Raw genomic sequence first — 14,762 nt, forward strand, 5'->3', positions numbered from 1 at the left:
CAAATGGCCAGGGTATTAAACACCTAAGGTGTTTCCAATTTGGGAACGGTGAAATTTTGCACTGCTTTTACACTCTGGAGTACTGTTAAGATTCAACACAGTCACTGCATGCACATGAGCACACGGGTTGGTGTGAAGACATTATTCAGTTTGTGTTTGTTATGAAAAAAAAAACAAAATAAATGCAGGAATGACCCCAGAATGACAGTATGAGATATTTACATTCCCTACATCAAAAAGAACAAGAACACTGCAGTCATTTTCAAGATAATGATTAGATGTGCATGGAAAAAATAATGAATGTTATGTAAAATGATTTATGTACTTTGTAATGTAAAACGATCAATACATGCTCTGTGGTTTCTCTCGGAATTAAGTAGTCCCATATTAAGTGCATTTGCAAGTTTATGCTTACTTTTGTTGTTATCCATTTCATGTTGAAATTGGAAAAGTAAGTGAACACTGGCCAGGCCATTTTAACGCGTAACAATTCTCCAATTTAAGACATACATAATGCAAAAATACACTTTCAAAAGACTCCCCAGTACATTTAATTGAAAGGAAATTAATGCAAGAAATTTTTTTTTTCTTTTTTATTTGCTTGACCCCTAATATATATGTCAATGAACCCAAAAATCTGGACTGGCTATTTTTCTTAAATTCAGGCTACAATTCCCACAAAATCTGGCCTTGATTTCTTAGCTCCTTTTTTGGCAGATCTATCATTTGCAAACACACCGCACAAGTGAAAAACACTGTTCAGTTCATTTCTGAAGCGTTAATTGTACTCCTCAAATGCATCTAACGTGGCCAGACCTTGGCCCTTGGACAAAATGTCGGAATGCGGCAGAACAGAACCTTACCTTAGTGGAGTACTCTTTTGGACAGCCCATGTTCACATCAATGGCAGCTACATCATTCTCGCTGATCACAACAGCGAGAAAAAAAAGGATAAGAGGGTTAGACGCAGGAGATGAATCGGTCTCGGTGACAAAGAATAAATCCAGGGCCTTAGCGGCGATGGAGCAGCCTCGCTTCAAGCCGTTCACTGGCGTTCGATAAAGTACACAACGTGAAGGAGAAGCGGAGTAAGAGCCGGGATTGAAAGCTCAATGCCTGTCATTAATAATCCCAATTTGGCCATCTCAAATTATGTATCATCAAATGCTTTTGACGATAGGCTACATAGGCTAATCAAACCATCCCCTTAAGATCATCAGTCCTGGCCAATTTCATGATTAAAAATCAGAAAAAATCAGGTTAAAAATCTGAAAAAAAAAAAATAATCTTGTGCTTTCGCCCTGTCCAGTCAGTTGTGTTTGACTGGGTTTTCACCATGAAACAAAGCAGATAAGTGGTACAGACACTTTTACAGAAGGCAAAGGAAAGAGAGCACAAGACGAGGGAAGGGGAGAGTGCTAGAAAGAGGTAGAGAGAGCAGCAGGGGGGCTGAGAGAGGTGACGGGGAGACTAGGAACGAGAGGAAGCGATGCGGACTCACACAAGCCGGGCGACGGTCAGCGCTCTTTGGGGGTCTGCGGTGCCCTGTAAGACAACCACACAAACGCAAATGAATGGAAACCGAGGCGGGCGCTAAGGCTAAATTCAACCGCCTCGCTGAAGCCAGCACAGGCAAAAGGAACAGAACGTTAGCAGGAACAGCGAATGTGATAAGAATGGCTTATAACAATATATCATTATCCAGAGCAACTTACCCAACTTTTTTTTCATAGAATTTATACAGCATCCATTTATACAGCTGAAATGTCTACTGAAGTCTGCTGCTGGTTAAGTTCCTTGCACAAGGGTACAACGGCAGTGTCCTACCCGGGAATCGAACCTGTGACCTTTAGGTCACAAGACCAACTCCTTACGCATTATACCAAGCTGTATTAACAGACAGCACGGCTGCTGATTTAGAGGACTAATGACGCGAAACCGATCGTAACGATCACCCAGGGACGGAGGCACCCAGTCGGCGGGACGACCGCGTTTCGTAACGCGGCATCCAACCCCTCCACGAGCCGGCTGTGATAAGATAAGCTTCCCACAGCGACTTCCTTATTCACGCGTTTCAAGTGTCCAGTTCAAACCGAAGCTTATTCTGCTCCGTTTTACCATAGGCACTTTGTGTGCCTGTGCACAGTTGGAACCTTTAATTTCATCTGTGCATTCATTCACTAATTACATTTATTAATTCCAATTATTTAGGACTGCGGACATGCAGGAGCCTTTTGAAATGATACTCCGGGAATGTCTGTTTTTGTTTCAAGCAGTGAGAAATTCAATGAGAGCAGTTAAACAAGGTAACTTGCACATGATTAGTTAAATAGCATTGATAAAAACTAGTTTTCAGAAGAAGTGCATAAAATGAATCAAACGCCCAAATGTTGCTTGTCAACAGTAACGTCACGGTGGTAACTGCAACATCAGCACTGATGACTGGAGTGGTGCAATCGGGATAAATATTTTACAAGTGGCTTGACATTACATTACATTTATTTGGCAGATGCTTTTATCCAAAGCAACGTACAATAAGTGTATACCTGAGGTTGTTGGCACAACTACACTGACCTTCGGTACGCACTTACTGTACGTCGCTTTGGAAAAAAATGTCCACCAAATAAATGTAATGTAATATAGTTACCACAAAGTAAGCATAGATGAAGAGTGACGTTAATGCTGACAAGCGACTTTTGACAAAAAGGCTATGGCCCCCTTGTTGGTGGAAGTTGAAGCACATGCGAGAAAAGATGAATAGAAACTGCTGGCCCTAGCAATTAGACCCAGTCATCCCAGCCAGGTAAACCCTCCCTCCAGCCAATGCAAAAACAAATTATGTGTCACCCTGCTAGGTAACCAGCCACAGTAGACTCTGGAAGGCTCCAGACACGATTCCAGACCGTGGGGCCCATCCAGGCTCTGGAATGCTGCCTGAACAGGATGAGCCTCCCAGTTACCCAGAAACATTAGGCTACACAGTCTTAATCAATAAGAATTGCCCCTGAAACCAACAAGAATACGAAACACACAAATATTAGTGATGGAAAACAGTGTGTGAACAAAGTGGAGCTGACGGTGAGTGAGGAGTGGAGCCAAATTCAGAGTCACTCTTCTCCCACTTCATGCATCTCGAACAGTGTATACCCACAGCACACGCTCGGCTAGCCCCATCACGGCTCTAAATAAACTTAAATATCCTTTTCAAAGGTGGAGGTCCCCAACTATTTTTACCAAAGAAAATGACAAAAAGCATACGTGCCTAATAAAGGCTGACAATGGAAGGGATGGTGACTGAGAATGTGGAGATGCCGTTTCCATCAAAACGTAAATTTTAAGTAAAAATATGCATTTTTGAATTACATAAATAATACAGTCCTACTACTGCTCACTGTCATGCCATGTTGTCATGCCAGCTTGGGTGGTCATTTAAAATGGTGCGGAGCCAGTGAATTCTGAGAGCATTTTCTACACGTACAACTCCAGCGGATGACAGCTTCAACCGCTCCAGTCAGCGAAAATCGTTAATAAGAAAGGGTTCCAGTCAGACTGTCTCACTAGAGTGAAGCTTGCAAGCAGGACTCGTTGTTCACTGTCCTGTTATTTTCCCTATCTGCAAAGCTGGGGCGTGACTCGTCACTAGATCTCTAACATTTCCCATCAGAGCTGCAAACATTTTTCAACCGGCCAGAGTTGCCAAGACAACGAGGAAATCATACTATTTAGAGACCTTGCTGGCACATAACCACCTTGCTTTAGTCACTCTTGCTTTAGAAACCCAAAGCGTTTTTTTTTTTTTATGACATCCCTATCTACAAGTAAACAACAGCAATGACTAAGAATAATACTGACTATTGCAAACACCACAGCTTATGACAAATATATTTTTTGTAAGTTAATATTTACCCACATCAACATGCAACTATACATGGTCCCCTGCAAATATAACTGATACCTCTGCTTTACAGCACAGGCCCAGAAATACGAGTGCAGTGTTTATGACAAAGAGCACAAGGAATTTGAAACATTCCAATGTGGGGAAAGTAAGTAGAGAAAGCGAAGGTGTTTGTCAACAACAACGCGCTTTTTACATTTCATTTATCTAGCTGGATCGGTCCGTATTATTGTGTTCTGTCGGCGGGCCACCTATTCATTCACCCAGAGTTGAACAGAAGCGATGGGCCATAGAAACTAGGAGGTCACGGACTAGCTTTACCATCTGGAAGACGACGTGATCCTTCTCTCTCTGGCAGGTCCGAAACACCACTCTATCATCCGGAGCCACAAAGTCGACGGTCTCCAGAACGTCTGAAGAGATAAAGTAAAAGCATGTATTCAGCACAAGATTCATGGATTTAGTGGGCATTTTCTTCGAACTTTCACACCGTCTTATTAAGCTGGATTCAGCAAAGGAAGAGCCTTAATGGCACTTCCTGTGATTATAGGAAGAAAGACAAGCCCGCGGAACTTTCAAGATATCAACAGACCCTTGTATAATTGACAATGCTAACAAAGACTTGAAAATAATCGAAATCATTCAGCCTATAATTAAACCCTCTTAAAGTTAGACTTTGTGAACATCTGATTAGGATGGGTTATTTCACCAAGTGCTACTTCAAGAAGGAACTGTGAATAAACCTGAGGCATTAAGGCTATGAGTATCATCTACAATGTGTTTGTTAACCCCCCCCCCCCCCATTCTGCATGCTTCTTTCATTTTCTCCACAATTCACTGGTTTTTTTTTTAGACTTTCATCCTGTTGTTGTAGGTAATGAATGGTAACTACGATTATTTGTAACATTACCTGGCTTTTATGGAAGATTTTTTGTACCAAGGTCACATAACTATGCAGATTAATGACTGAAAACTTTTAATTTAGACCTTAATCATACATGCAAATTGAAAGATTTAGTTTCTTCTTTAAATTGAGCGTGTGTGCGACACAGAATAGACAGAGGTCTACAGCTTTCTGGTTTCCTCCAATGAATTGATTCTCCACACAATTGCAACCGTAGTCTCGCCCGATCAATGCAAGATCCTCCATCAGTTCAGGATGGCAGGGACAAGCATAGGTGGAGTCACAGACGACACAGGCGGACCACAGATGCCCGAGTAAGGAGAATGGGGACACCCTGCTGACTAAAGTTATCTTTCAGTGGGTAGACTGAAAGCCAGCTACGCACTAGGGCCTTGGCTGGATGCACAACCTGACCGGCTGGCCACATTCCAACGCTGCCTGGATTGGCCAGCAAGCATATGCATGAAAAAAATTAATTTAATGCATTAAAAAGATATGCAAATAAATATGTAAATGAGAACACTGAAAAGCAATATGTGCCTGACCAATGAAAAGGAAAATCAAATGGAGTCATTAGGTAGTAACTGAGAAAACTGAAAATCAAGGATGTCCTACATACCATACCGTTTCATCTTGCATAGGATCATTAATGACTAAAAGGCAAAGTTAATATATTCTATGCATTTTAATTATGGCAAAAAAAGCTTCCATACTTGCTAGAGTTAGTCCACCCCACCCTTTGTTGTAATAACAATCTCCACTTTTCTGGGAGGGCTTTATACTAGATGTTGGAGCATTACTGCAGGGATTTGTTTCCATTCAGCCAGAAAAGCATTAGTGAGGCTGGGCACTGATTGGGCGATTAGGCTTGGCTCGCAGTTGGCTTTCCCAAAAGTGTTGCATGGGGTTGAGGTCAGAGCTCTGTGCAGGCCAGTCAAGTTCTTCTACACTGTTCTTGACAAAACCATTTCCTTATCGACCTCGCTGCATGCCTGGGGACATTGTCATGTTGAAACAGGAGAGGGCCTTCCCTAGACTCTTGTGGAAGCACACAATTATCTAGAATGCAATTGTATGCTGTGGCATTAAGATTTGCCTTCACTGAAACTAAGGGGCCTAGCCCAAACGTTAAAAAACAGCCCCAGACCAAGTGGTGTCCAGATACTTTTGGTCATTTAGTGTATATGAGGTATGGTTAGTTCTCATTTACCATTCAGAACCCTTGTGCACTGCACCATTTTGATGTCAATCAGCTCCTGAAGAGAGGAAACAAAAAACAAATAAATCATATGGACTTTGACAAGATATTTGTTTTTCCAGGAAAAGGAACCGTTGCAGCATTCTTGTGAACACAAGTCTTCAATTTCAGTTCCTTCCCAAATGGAACTGTGCAGAATTGCCTATCCATGCATCGTCAAACTCTGTCAAAACAAATCAGAGACAGCCCTTAACTGCTTACTTCGTCAAGTCAATAACAAATTGACATTCTTTGTGCGCTCTGAACAGCTTGCGCAATTGTAGCAGAACTGTTTAAATCAGGAGCGGTTTAACAGGAGAGATCTTCGCATTCACCGTGGGACTGCAAACTAAATGCTCAGGCGGTGGGCAGTCGGTTTAAAAGAAACCTTTCGATTTTTCAGAAGCTTTCGGCTTTCAGGGATACGGCAGAAGCCACGCAGGCAATGAGAATCACAGCTCAGTGCGCACATGCTTCTTAGAAATCCATTACCAAGGCCTAATGCCTTCTATGCTGAGACAAAGGAAACGCACAAAATGTCACTCGGGCGACCCGAGCCTTAAGTAGCCTTCGTTCAGAGGCAGACAAAAAGGCTTTGACGTATTCGCTGCCAGCACACATCCTTCCAGCCTTGGCCCCATATACGCTGTGGTGTACTGTAAGCTTGGGAAATGGCAAAAGTCACAAAGATTATCTGAACTAATGTGGGAGTACCAAACATACCAGCTTCCATAATTCTTTTTCCCCCAAGAAGTAAAACAAGCAATGTGTCCACAGGGGTCAGGAGAGATGCACCCAGAAATGTGTGCATCTGCCGCAATAAATGACTGCCATAATAATAAACATGTTCTTGTAATGATTTCAAATTGGTCCATTCATCATCGTCAGCTATATTTCTGTTGAGATGCACCCCTTTCAGAAAGAAAATTACTCCACAAATTGCAATCTCTCTGTGCCCAGAGAAACAATTAGGTTAGTTGTCGTGAACACACAGACATGAATCAGCCATCATAGTCACTTCTCTGGGGACTTAATCAAAAGAAATAATCAGAGATTCACACAAAGTGCACATTAACTAGTCATTCTGACACGCATAATAATGGTAGAGACGATTGGGTCATTCCGTTCGTCAGTGGTTCAGCCAAGGAAGCAAACATTTGTTGCCGTGTCTATTTTTCACGGAAAACTGCGAGCCCACCAAAGTATGAAAGCGGGATTTCAAATTGCTCTTCAAGCTTTAAGCTAGCAGCTGTCATCCTGTAATGAAAATGATGACAACAAAAAAGCAGTCAATTTAATAGATCGATGGAGTCAAAAAAATATTACTTGAAACATATGAAATAATGTTAATTAAATAATTAGGCCGGTATCCATGATTTTTGCAACAAAGTATTGTAATTATACCTGATTGATATGACAGTAATTTTAATTACTTTAACATTTCTTTAGAGATTCCCAAAATCTCAGTGTAGTAGAGGACGGGAATTTATAAGATTAAGATCTACATGATTAAATATTCAATATATTTGCAATACTGTGTTTTCACAAGTTAACATTAAAATGTTGCAACAGACATTAAGCAGCTGAGCTGGAGACTCAAGTGAAATGATGTGTCACTAAATCAACAGAGCTGTAATTTTTTTTAATGTAGCTTTAGCTGAAAAATGTCTCAAACGGTTGAGACAGAAAAATAATAGAGCTGCGTAGTCTGAAATTCTGAAGGGCGAGTCTGAGCCACAGGGGTCCAATCAGGTTGCATGGCTAATCAGTGCGATAATGGAGTTCATGGTTAAGTCATGCAGGGAGGACAGAGTACTTTCCTCTAATGGCCAGGTGACACTGACATGATGAACAGTGATAAACAGAACCCTCCACTTGCATTGGCGCCTCACAGTGAACACATGTAACTGTGTTCGCATCTCCAAAGCTTATACGCATTGATGAGCTTGCCAGTTAATTGCCTTAGATGGAAAGTTGTTATTTGGTAATCCAGTAGCATTTGTTCAGTAATTTCAGAGACAGATGTCTAACAGGAAAATAGCACACTCGTGGTTCTTCCACAAACTTTGACAATGTGCATCTACAGCAAAGCCAAGTCTAGAAATCTATTTGGGATTGCTTTATTGTGTGAGTGAACAAGTATTATGAATGTATGAATACTGTATATTCTCCAAACCAGTAAATAGTGGTAAAGACTATCAAGACCCACTGCAATTCCCAGAGTGACCTCTGTTCTATCTTACATTAATGAAAATTTGAGGTTTTGACATCATACCGCTTTTGAATTTACTGTGCCAAAGATCTTAAAGATCAACCAGATGCTCAGTTCTATATTGAAATCAAATGCAATGTCTCCACTTCTAAAGGTTCTAAATTCATCTCAACTATATGAGTTATGTGCTTACATTATAGGCCTCTGCTCTTTGAATGACACAGCAACATAAAATGATCTTTAAAAGTAAGGAAAGTTGAGTGCTGGGAGAATGTTAACTTACCTCACAGTATACAATGTCAGCCCCATAATCCAAGGCCAGAAGCCTCATGGGTAATGTGCCCACACGAACCATTGGTGCCAGTGCCGTTTTATCACAGAAACACAGCCTGCGCACTGTCTGTGCCATCCTATCTTCTTTTGTTGTTTGTCGAAAGAATGAATGAAGTATCAGGACAGGCTAAGAGGCTGCACAGGTCTTGGCCAGTCGTTCTTCATCCTGAATGAAATGCATGTCGAATTGGACCAATAAGAATCAGTTGCACTGTGTGTTCTTTTATTTTCCCCCTCTTCTGACACTAAATGGGGAGCTAATGGAAAAAAGACAGAATTTCCAATTGTGAATATCTCTCACTCACAACAGCTGGTAGCCTGTGGGTGCCTGTTAAAGTCAAGCTGAAGGACAACAATTCAGCAACCACAGACAATAACAGCTGACATATTTCTGACCTTGGTATGATTCAGCTTTACACCAAGACTGCACATTCCGTATCTGCTGGATTAAGAGGAAATGTCAGCACTTCGCAACCCTTTGCAGACTTCACATTTGCACAACAACAGGTATGCTCTTGGAGGGAGTACAACAGAACTGACTGAGTGCTGAAAGCTTTGAAAGCATAAAGATTAATTTAGGGCATGTGCACGACCCCACTGAATTAGAAATTAAAAATATGCACACCTGAAAAAAATGCTTATTTGGAGGTGTTTAAATATCATTGCGATTCCCCGGACAAGGGTGATTCTGATGAACTTGCAGGTGTACCGGTCCCAGAAGTTTTGTTGTCCTCTTTCAGCCTGGACCATCAATCTTACCGTGTAGTCAGTTTCATTAGCCTAAAAACATGCCTGAACCTCACTTCAGTTTTCTTGTGTACTAACTATGGATTCTCCCCTACATTTTATGATGGAGTGGTGCTAGGATGTCAGGCCTACTACTTGAATAACCAGTTTTAGGCTGAAGCGAACTTTGACAAGGTGGACCCTAAAAAGTTTTACAAACAATAATATAGCATGCTTTCTTAAAATAACTATTTTTAACTATTATACACCTCAGGAAAATATCCTTAGGCTTATACTTGAACTTCTTTGCAATTTTAGCAGATCAAGTATATTCAAGTAGGCTACAGAAAACGATACTAAAATACTGAACTAGTAGTAAGCCATGAGTGCTCACTGGATGTTTAAGTTACTTTTGAGTTTTATTAACTAAAAACTGAGCCAGTTTAGTCTCAAAGTCAAACTAGTGGGTCTATATTTAAACGTCATAGCCTAGAGTTTTCTTTTATTTTTTTTCTGTAAGTTGGTACCGTGCTATGATGGCATTAAAAACAGACTGTGCGGGTGTTTGTTTCTTATGCACGACAGGGTTTGATGATCTAAATGCACCGACAGCCTTTTCCCTCAAAGATGGTATTTCTCGATATAATTGTTATACAGTGGTAACATTTCTACGCTTGAAGGGCAGGCACTCTTCACGTAAAAGAAGAAAATTTAGTGCAGTGCTGCCGATATTGCTTGTGTCGAAAGTGCTGCGACAGAAACAGAGAAAAATTTACTTCTGCCGTCACAACTGTCCAGAGTGCAAACAAGTAAGGGATTCTTCACTGTAAGAAGAAATATTACGACAACGCTACCTCCTGAAAACGTGTTACCTATGATAGCCAATAAAGCAAACACTGTATACCACTAAGATAAGTTTAATTTAAAAAACGAATTCAGTTATGAGTGAATAAGAAGTTCGTGTATTTAAAATACATTCGCGAGCCATTCCTTTATAGCAACTTTCACGAATTGGCTATATCCAGGTGAGAAGGTGGCGAATACAGATAGATAACGTGAGCCATCTGACGTTACATGGAACACACGATTTTCACATGTTGTGCGCACGCCCTGTACATAGTGCAGTTGCTCATTGTACGAGCTAAATTGTCAACTCATATTACCAGTTCTATCTGACACCACCCAGGCTAGTTTACCAATTGTGCAACTTTGTTAATGTAGCTAACGTACTCTCTATAAAGCCAGTGTAAGACGATGATGGAATGTATAGAGCCAGCGGAGCAATGGGCGAGTGTAGCTAAATGGAGAAATAGTTTTGAGCATAAAGGTTTCCACGAAATGATACTACCTCACTATGTGGCTATGTCCACGTAAAATTAAACACTTAACTGCAGTTCAGCCATCTCACCGAGGATCAAAGAGAGTATCTTCGTTTTCTTCACCGGTGTGTTGTGCTGATAGAAACATGTGTGGTGTTCAACTTTCCTATGCGACGAAATATACGTCATCAAACACCGCCGGATTGGCGTTCCGATTTGTCTACAAAACTGATTCTGGATCATTTTGAGGCTCATTCACTCAGTGGTTTTCTTTGGAATAAGCACTGTATAAACTGATTCCAAATCGGTTTACGGGAGCAGGAAGTGCCAGATGGAGACATTTCAAGGAACATACACGTGAAAGCTATCATTGACTGTTAGTGGACGGATTGCATTTCAAACGAGTGGTTTCATGGTCAGTTTGCTATTTAGGTAAGATTATTTCTTGTCTCAAGCGTTTGACTATATCATGGTTACTGGCCAAGAGCTAATTACCAATCAGAGACGAACGTTTAGTGGTAGAGTTTTTTTTTAAATACGTAGCAAGTTAGTTATATTGGAACTAGAATATTAGCCACGCTTAAGTATGCAGTTTTTAAGGATTGGTTACAATTCCGTCAGCACCTCCGGAAAACATATTTTGTCTCGTCATGTTAGGGACTCCGTGTGCTCGCTTTTTGCTTTTCAGTTTACTACCTTAAACCACATGTCAACCTCTGCAGAGCCAGTGGTTATCAGGGTACCCCGGAGAATGCAAGAAAACATTGAAAATGTTAAACAGATGAAAGGCAAAAAAGCTGAAAAGGTCAATACAGTCAAACCTGGGAAACTTCTAATAATGAGCAAGAACTCTCAACTGAACCAGGCTTCGGGCTATACGCTTGGTAAATTTGAACAACCGACCCTTGCTTCAAAAGGATGGAAACACAGTAAGTCATTTGGGGACTACTTTGTGATAAATAAAACACGGGACGTTCCACCTTGCGTTAGAGAAGCTGTACCGGAGGAAAACTTAAAGACCACAAACAAAACGATAACATTTAAATCTCTGAATCTCTGCACAGATATTGTGGAAATCCTGAGACGTGATAATATCCTTTACCCTACGACTGTGCAGCTGCAAACCATCCCCAAGCTTCTCCGTGGTTGCAATGTCCTTTGTGCGGCTGAAACTGGAAGCGGAAAAACACTGACTTACTTGCTTCCTGTTATTCATAAACTGAAGGGAGAAATTGGGGCAGACGACTTCAGAGTGGTTGCACCACACACAGGCTGTGTGGTCCTCGTGCCATCCAGAGAGTTAGCAGAGCAGGTGACATCTGTTGCTAAGGCCTTGTGTCATCCCTTTGGGATGAAGGTGAAAGTGGTGGGAGGCGGAAGGGGTGTAGGTAATATAAAGCTTGCATTCGCCAGTGGTCCTCCGGACATTTTAGTTGCCACTCCTGGTGCACTGATCAAAGCTCTCCGCAGACACTGTTTGAGCATGACTGAGCTTAGCTTCTTTGTAATCGATGAGGCCGACACCTTGTTTGACCCGAGCTTTGCAGACATGGTGCAAACCATTTTAACCCACGCACACATAGCGTCCAGCCCTTCGCAGACGCAAGGCCCAGGCCGTAAGGCTCAACTGGTGGTGGTGGGGGCAACGTTCCCTGGCGGGGTTGGAGATGTGCTCAGTCAGGTGACTGACTTGGGCAGTATCGTCACTGTCAAGAGCCAGATGCTCCACTTCCTGATGCCTCATGTGAAGCAGACGTTTTTGAAAGTGAAGGGCGAGGACAAGCTCCTGGAGCTCCACCAGGCCTTGAAGGCCGCAGAGCAGGGCAACTCGGCGGTGCTGGTGTTCTGTAACAGGGCGTCTACCGTGAACTGGCTGGGATACATGCTGGAGGACTTCGGCGTTCCCCACTCGCGCATTCAGGGCGAAATGCCGGCGACCGTAAGAGCAGGGATCTTCCGTTCCTTCCAGAAAGGCCTTGTGAACGTCTTGATCTGCACGGACATCGCCTCCCGAGGCCTGGACACGCAGAGGGTGAAGCTTGTCATCAACTACGATTTCCCAGAATCCCATGCGGACTACATCCACCGGGCCGGACGCGTGGGCCGAGCAGGGGGCGGGGGCGGGGGCGATGGGGCCGTCCTCAGCTTCGTCACTCACCCGTGGGATGTGGAGCTGGTGCAGACCATCGAGACCGCCGCCAGGAGAAGAAGCGTTCTGCCCGGAATGGAGTCGGCCATCCGCAAGTCGGCCCCGAAACCAGACACCAATAAGGACCCTGAAAGCTGAGCTGGGTGTGCTTTTTTTTGTCCTCCAAAATATTTATATGAATGAACTTTCCCCTTCCAAGGTGTTGCTTTTTTCAATGACTTTTACACACGTAAGCTTACATTTAGGCAAAAAGCCTCCTTCGTGTTTTGTTGATCGCTGTGAAGCCCAGTCAGAGCTCACTGAACTGCTCACTCAGTTCAAATTAGGTTAGGGTCCGTCCAGATTAAATGCAGTCAGTTCAGGAAATGAATTTCAACTCATGAATTGAAATATACCAATAATGTTGTAAATGATTCCTAAGTTCATTTGATTCATTTAGTTTCCAGAGTTGACTGAAGAACCTGGCCCAGATATGGTCATATTTTTCAGCAAGTGTTGTATAAATTAAAATTGGACAAGGCATAATTTAATTAGATTTTTAAATGTTGCGCATGCATGGAGACGGTACATCTGATTAAACTGAATCCATTTTAAAATGCCAGGTTTCAAAAGTGCTGTGTCCTGTTCATTCACCAGTTGTGTGGAGGTCATGGCAATGGTTTGTGTGTGTGGCCTTTCCGGTTTCAGAAAAGAGATAACATACAGTAAACGGATTCATTAGATTTCCACAGTCACAGAACTTGTAAGTAAAGGGCAAAGGGGGTTCTGAAATTAAACACCATTGTAAAGGGCATCCATCACTGTTTGGTGGTCTACCCATGAGGGTTATTTTTTAAAGCTACATTTATGCAAGCCCCACTAGTAATTTCAAGCAAGTTGTCATAAGCAAGAACACAATACCGCAAAGCCTGTTATTGGCCTTTATTGTTAACTGGAAAACCTTACGTAAATATGTTACATTGCACAAAGCGTGACCACAATGCTTTTGATTTTATTTAGATGTAAATGTACAGTAGGAGTGTAATCCATGTTTTCTTAGTGCATTTAATGTATTGCTTTTGCTGGTGGGTTCTGACTTTTAGCCATATATGGTGCCTTTCAATTAGCAACTGACCTGTAAACACCTTGGCTGGTGTCGCCATATCCAGCAATGTTAAAATAATTAAAATAAAGGGTAGGCCTACTGCTTATCTAGTGTAAAAGATGACACAACACAAAATATCCAGTTTACACTTAAATTACTCAGTTTCATTTTTTTAAACAAGAGTTGACATGTTTCTTACATTGTTACAACATATTACTTTATATATGATTAATTACAACAAAATAATTCATAATGCACAGTGATAAAACAGAAATTAATATTGTGCACGGTAATCCTTATACGCAGTTTTTGTAATGGCAAAATCTGTACAATGCAATAGATAACATGGCAACAATAGGTGTTAGATTCAGATTGGTCATAATATAGGCCTAAGCCTGTTTATAAGCCAGAAATTGTGAGAACAGTTGACCAGTGTAAAGATGTGACATACCCACCGTGCTGCTTGCATTGTAGAATGTGGGTATATAGTGATGGCGGCAGGGGGGGAATGTTGTGTGAGACAGCCAATAAACACCAATAACACCGACTATTCGGTCTGAGAATAGAGTGGGAGGTGGTTTAAAACGGTCAGTCTCTGAAATTCTACATGAGCCAGCTGTATAACAATAACGCATAACAAACACAGGATTTGCTGTAACACTGACAAGGTTTTCATTCGGCAAAGTGCACAAGCAATGTAATACTTTTATAGCATGAAGAGAAGTGTAGTGTTTTGGCCAAGGCTTGGAGAATACAGTGCACCTTCAATGCTACCTTTCACATTTGATCTGTATAGTTTTTTTTATTTATACAAAAACCCCAGGATGACACACACACATTTCAGGTTCTCTCAGTGTTGATTCATTCACAGCACATGAAAAACGAATTCCATAGTGAGCAGAA

The 14,762-nt window shown here is 41.8% G+C and overlaps 2 protein-coding genes across 5 annotated transcripts in view; one reads left to right on the forward strand and one right to left on the reverse strand.

Moving 5' to 3' along the window:
• The window catches only part of dus2 (dihydrouridine synthase 2), a 32,311-nt gene extending 21,485 nt beyond the window's left edge, over positions 1-10,826 (reverse strand). The window contains exons 1-7 of one of the 3 annotated variants that reach the window (XM_064335846.1): positions 10,716-10,733; positions 8,978-9,020; positions 8,532-8,747; positions 6,010-6,055; positions 4,217-4,308; positions 1,502-1,545; positions 864-924 (exon numbers count right to left, since the gene is read on the reverse strand). In XM_064335846.1, coding sequence (XP_064191916.1) covers positions 864-924; positions 1,502-1,545; positions 4,217-4,308; positions 6,010-6,055; positions 8,532-8,657 — 369 coding nt within the window. In that variant the 5' untranslated portion in view covers positions 8,658-8,747; positions 8,978-9,020; positions 10,716-10,733. Of the gene's footprint in view, positions 1-863; positions 925-1,501; positions 1,546-4,216; positions 4,309-6,009; positions 6,056-8,531; positions 8,748-8,977; positions 9,021-10,695 lie in introns of all 3 variants that reach the window. The other 2 variants (XM_064335844.1, XM_064335845.1) reach the window with 2 other exon arrangements.
• A 102-nt stretch (positions 10,827-10,928) lies between these two features.
• On the forward strand, positions 10,929-13,373 carry ddx28 (DEAD (Asp-Glu-Ala-Asp) box polypeptide 28). Of its 2 annotated transcripts, XM_064335842.1 has the most exons (2): positions 10,929-11,058; positions 11,315-13,373. In XM_064335842.1, exon 2 carries the CDS (start codon positions 11,333-11,335, stop codon positions 12,911-12,913), a length of 1,581 nt encoding a protein of 526 aa, XP_064191912.1. In that variant the 5' UTR covers positions 10,929-11,058; positions 11,315-11,332; the 3' UTR covers positions 12,914-13,373. The 2 variants fall into 2 exon arrangements, with proteins under 2 accessions (XP_064191912.1, XP_064191911.1); XM_064335841.1 differs by having other exon boundaries at positions 10,985-13,373.
• The last annotated feature ends 1,389 nt before the right edge of the window (positions 13,374-14,762 follow it).

The sequence above is a fragment of the Anguilla rostrata genome, chromosome 5, assembly GCF_018555375.3.
Source record: "Anguilla rostrata isolate EN2019 chromosome 5, ASM1855537v3, whole genome shotgun sequence".
Classification (NCBI taxonomy): Eukaryota; Metazoa; Chordata; class Actinopteri; order Anguilliformes; family Anguillidae; genus Anguilla; species Anguilla rostrata.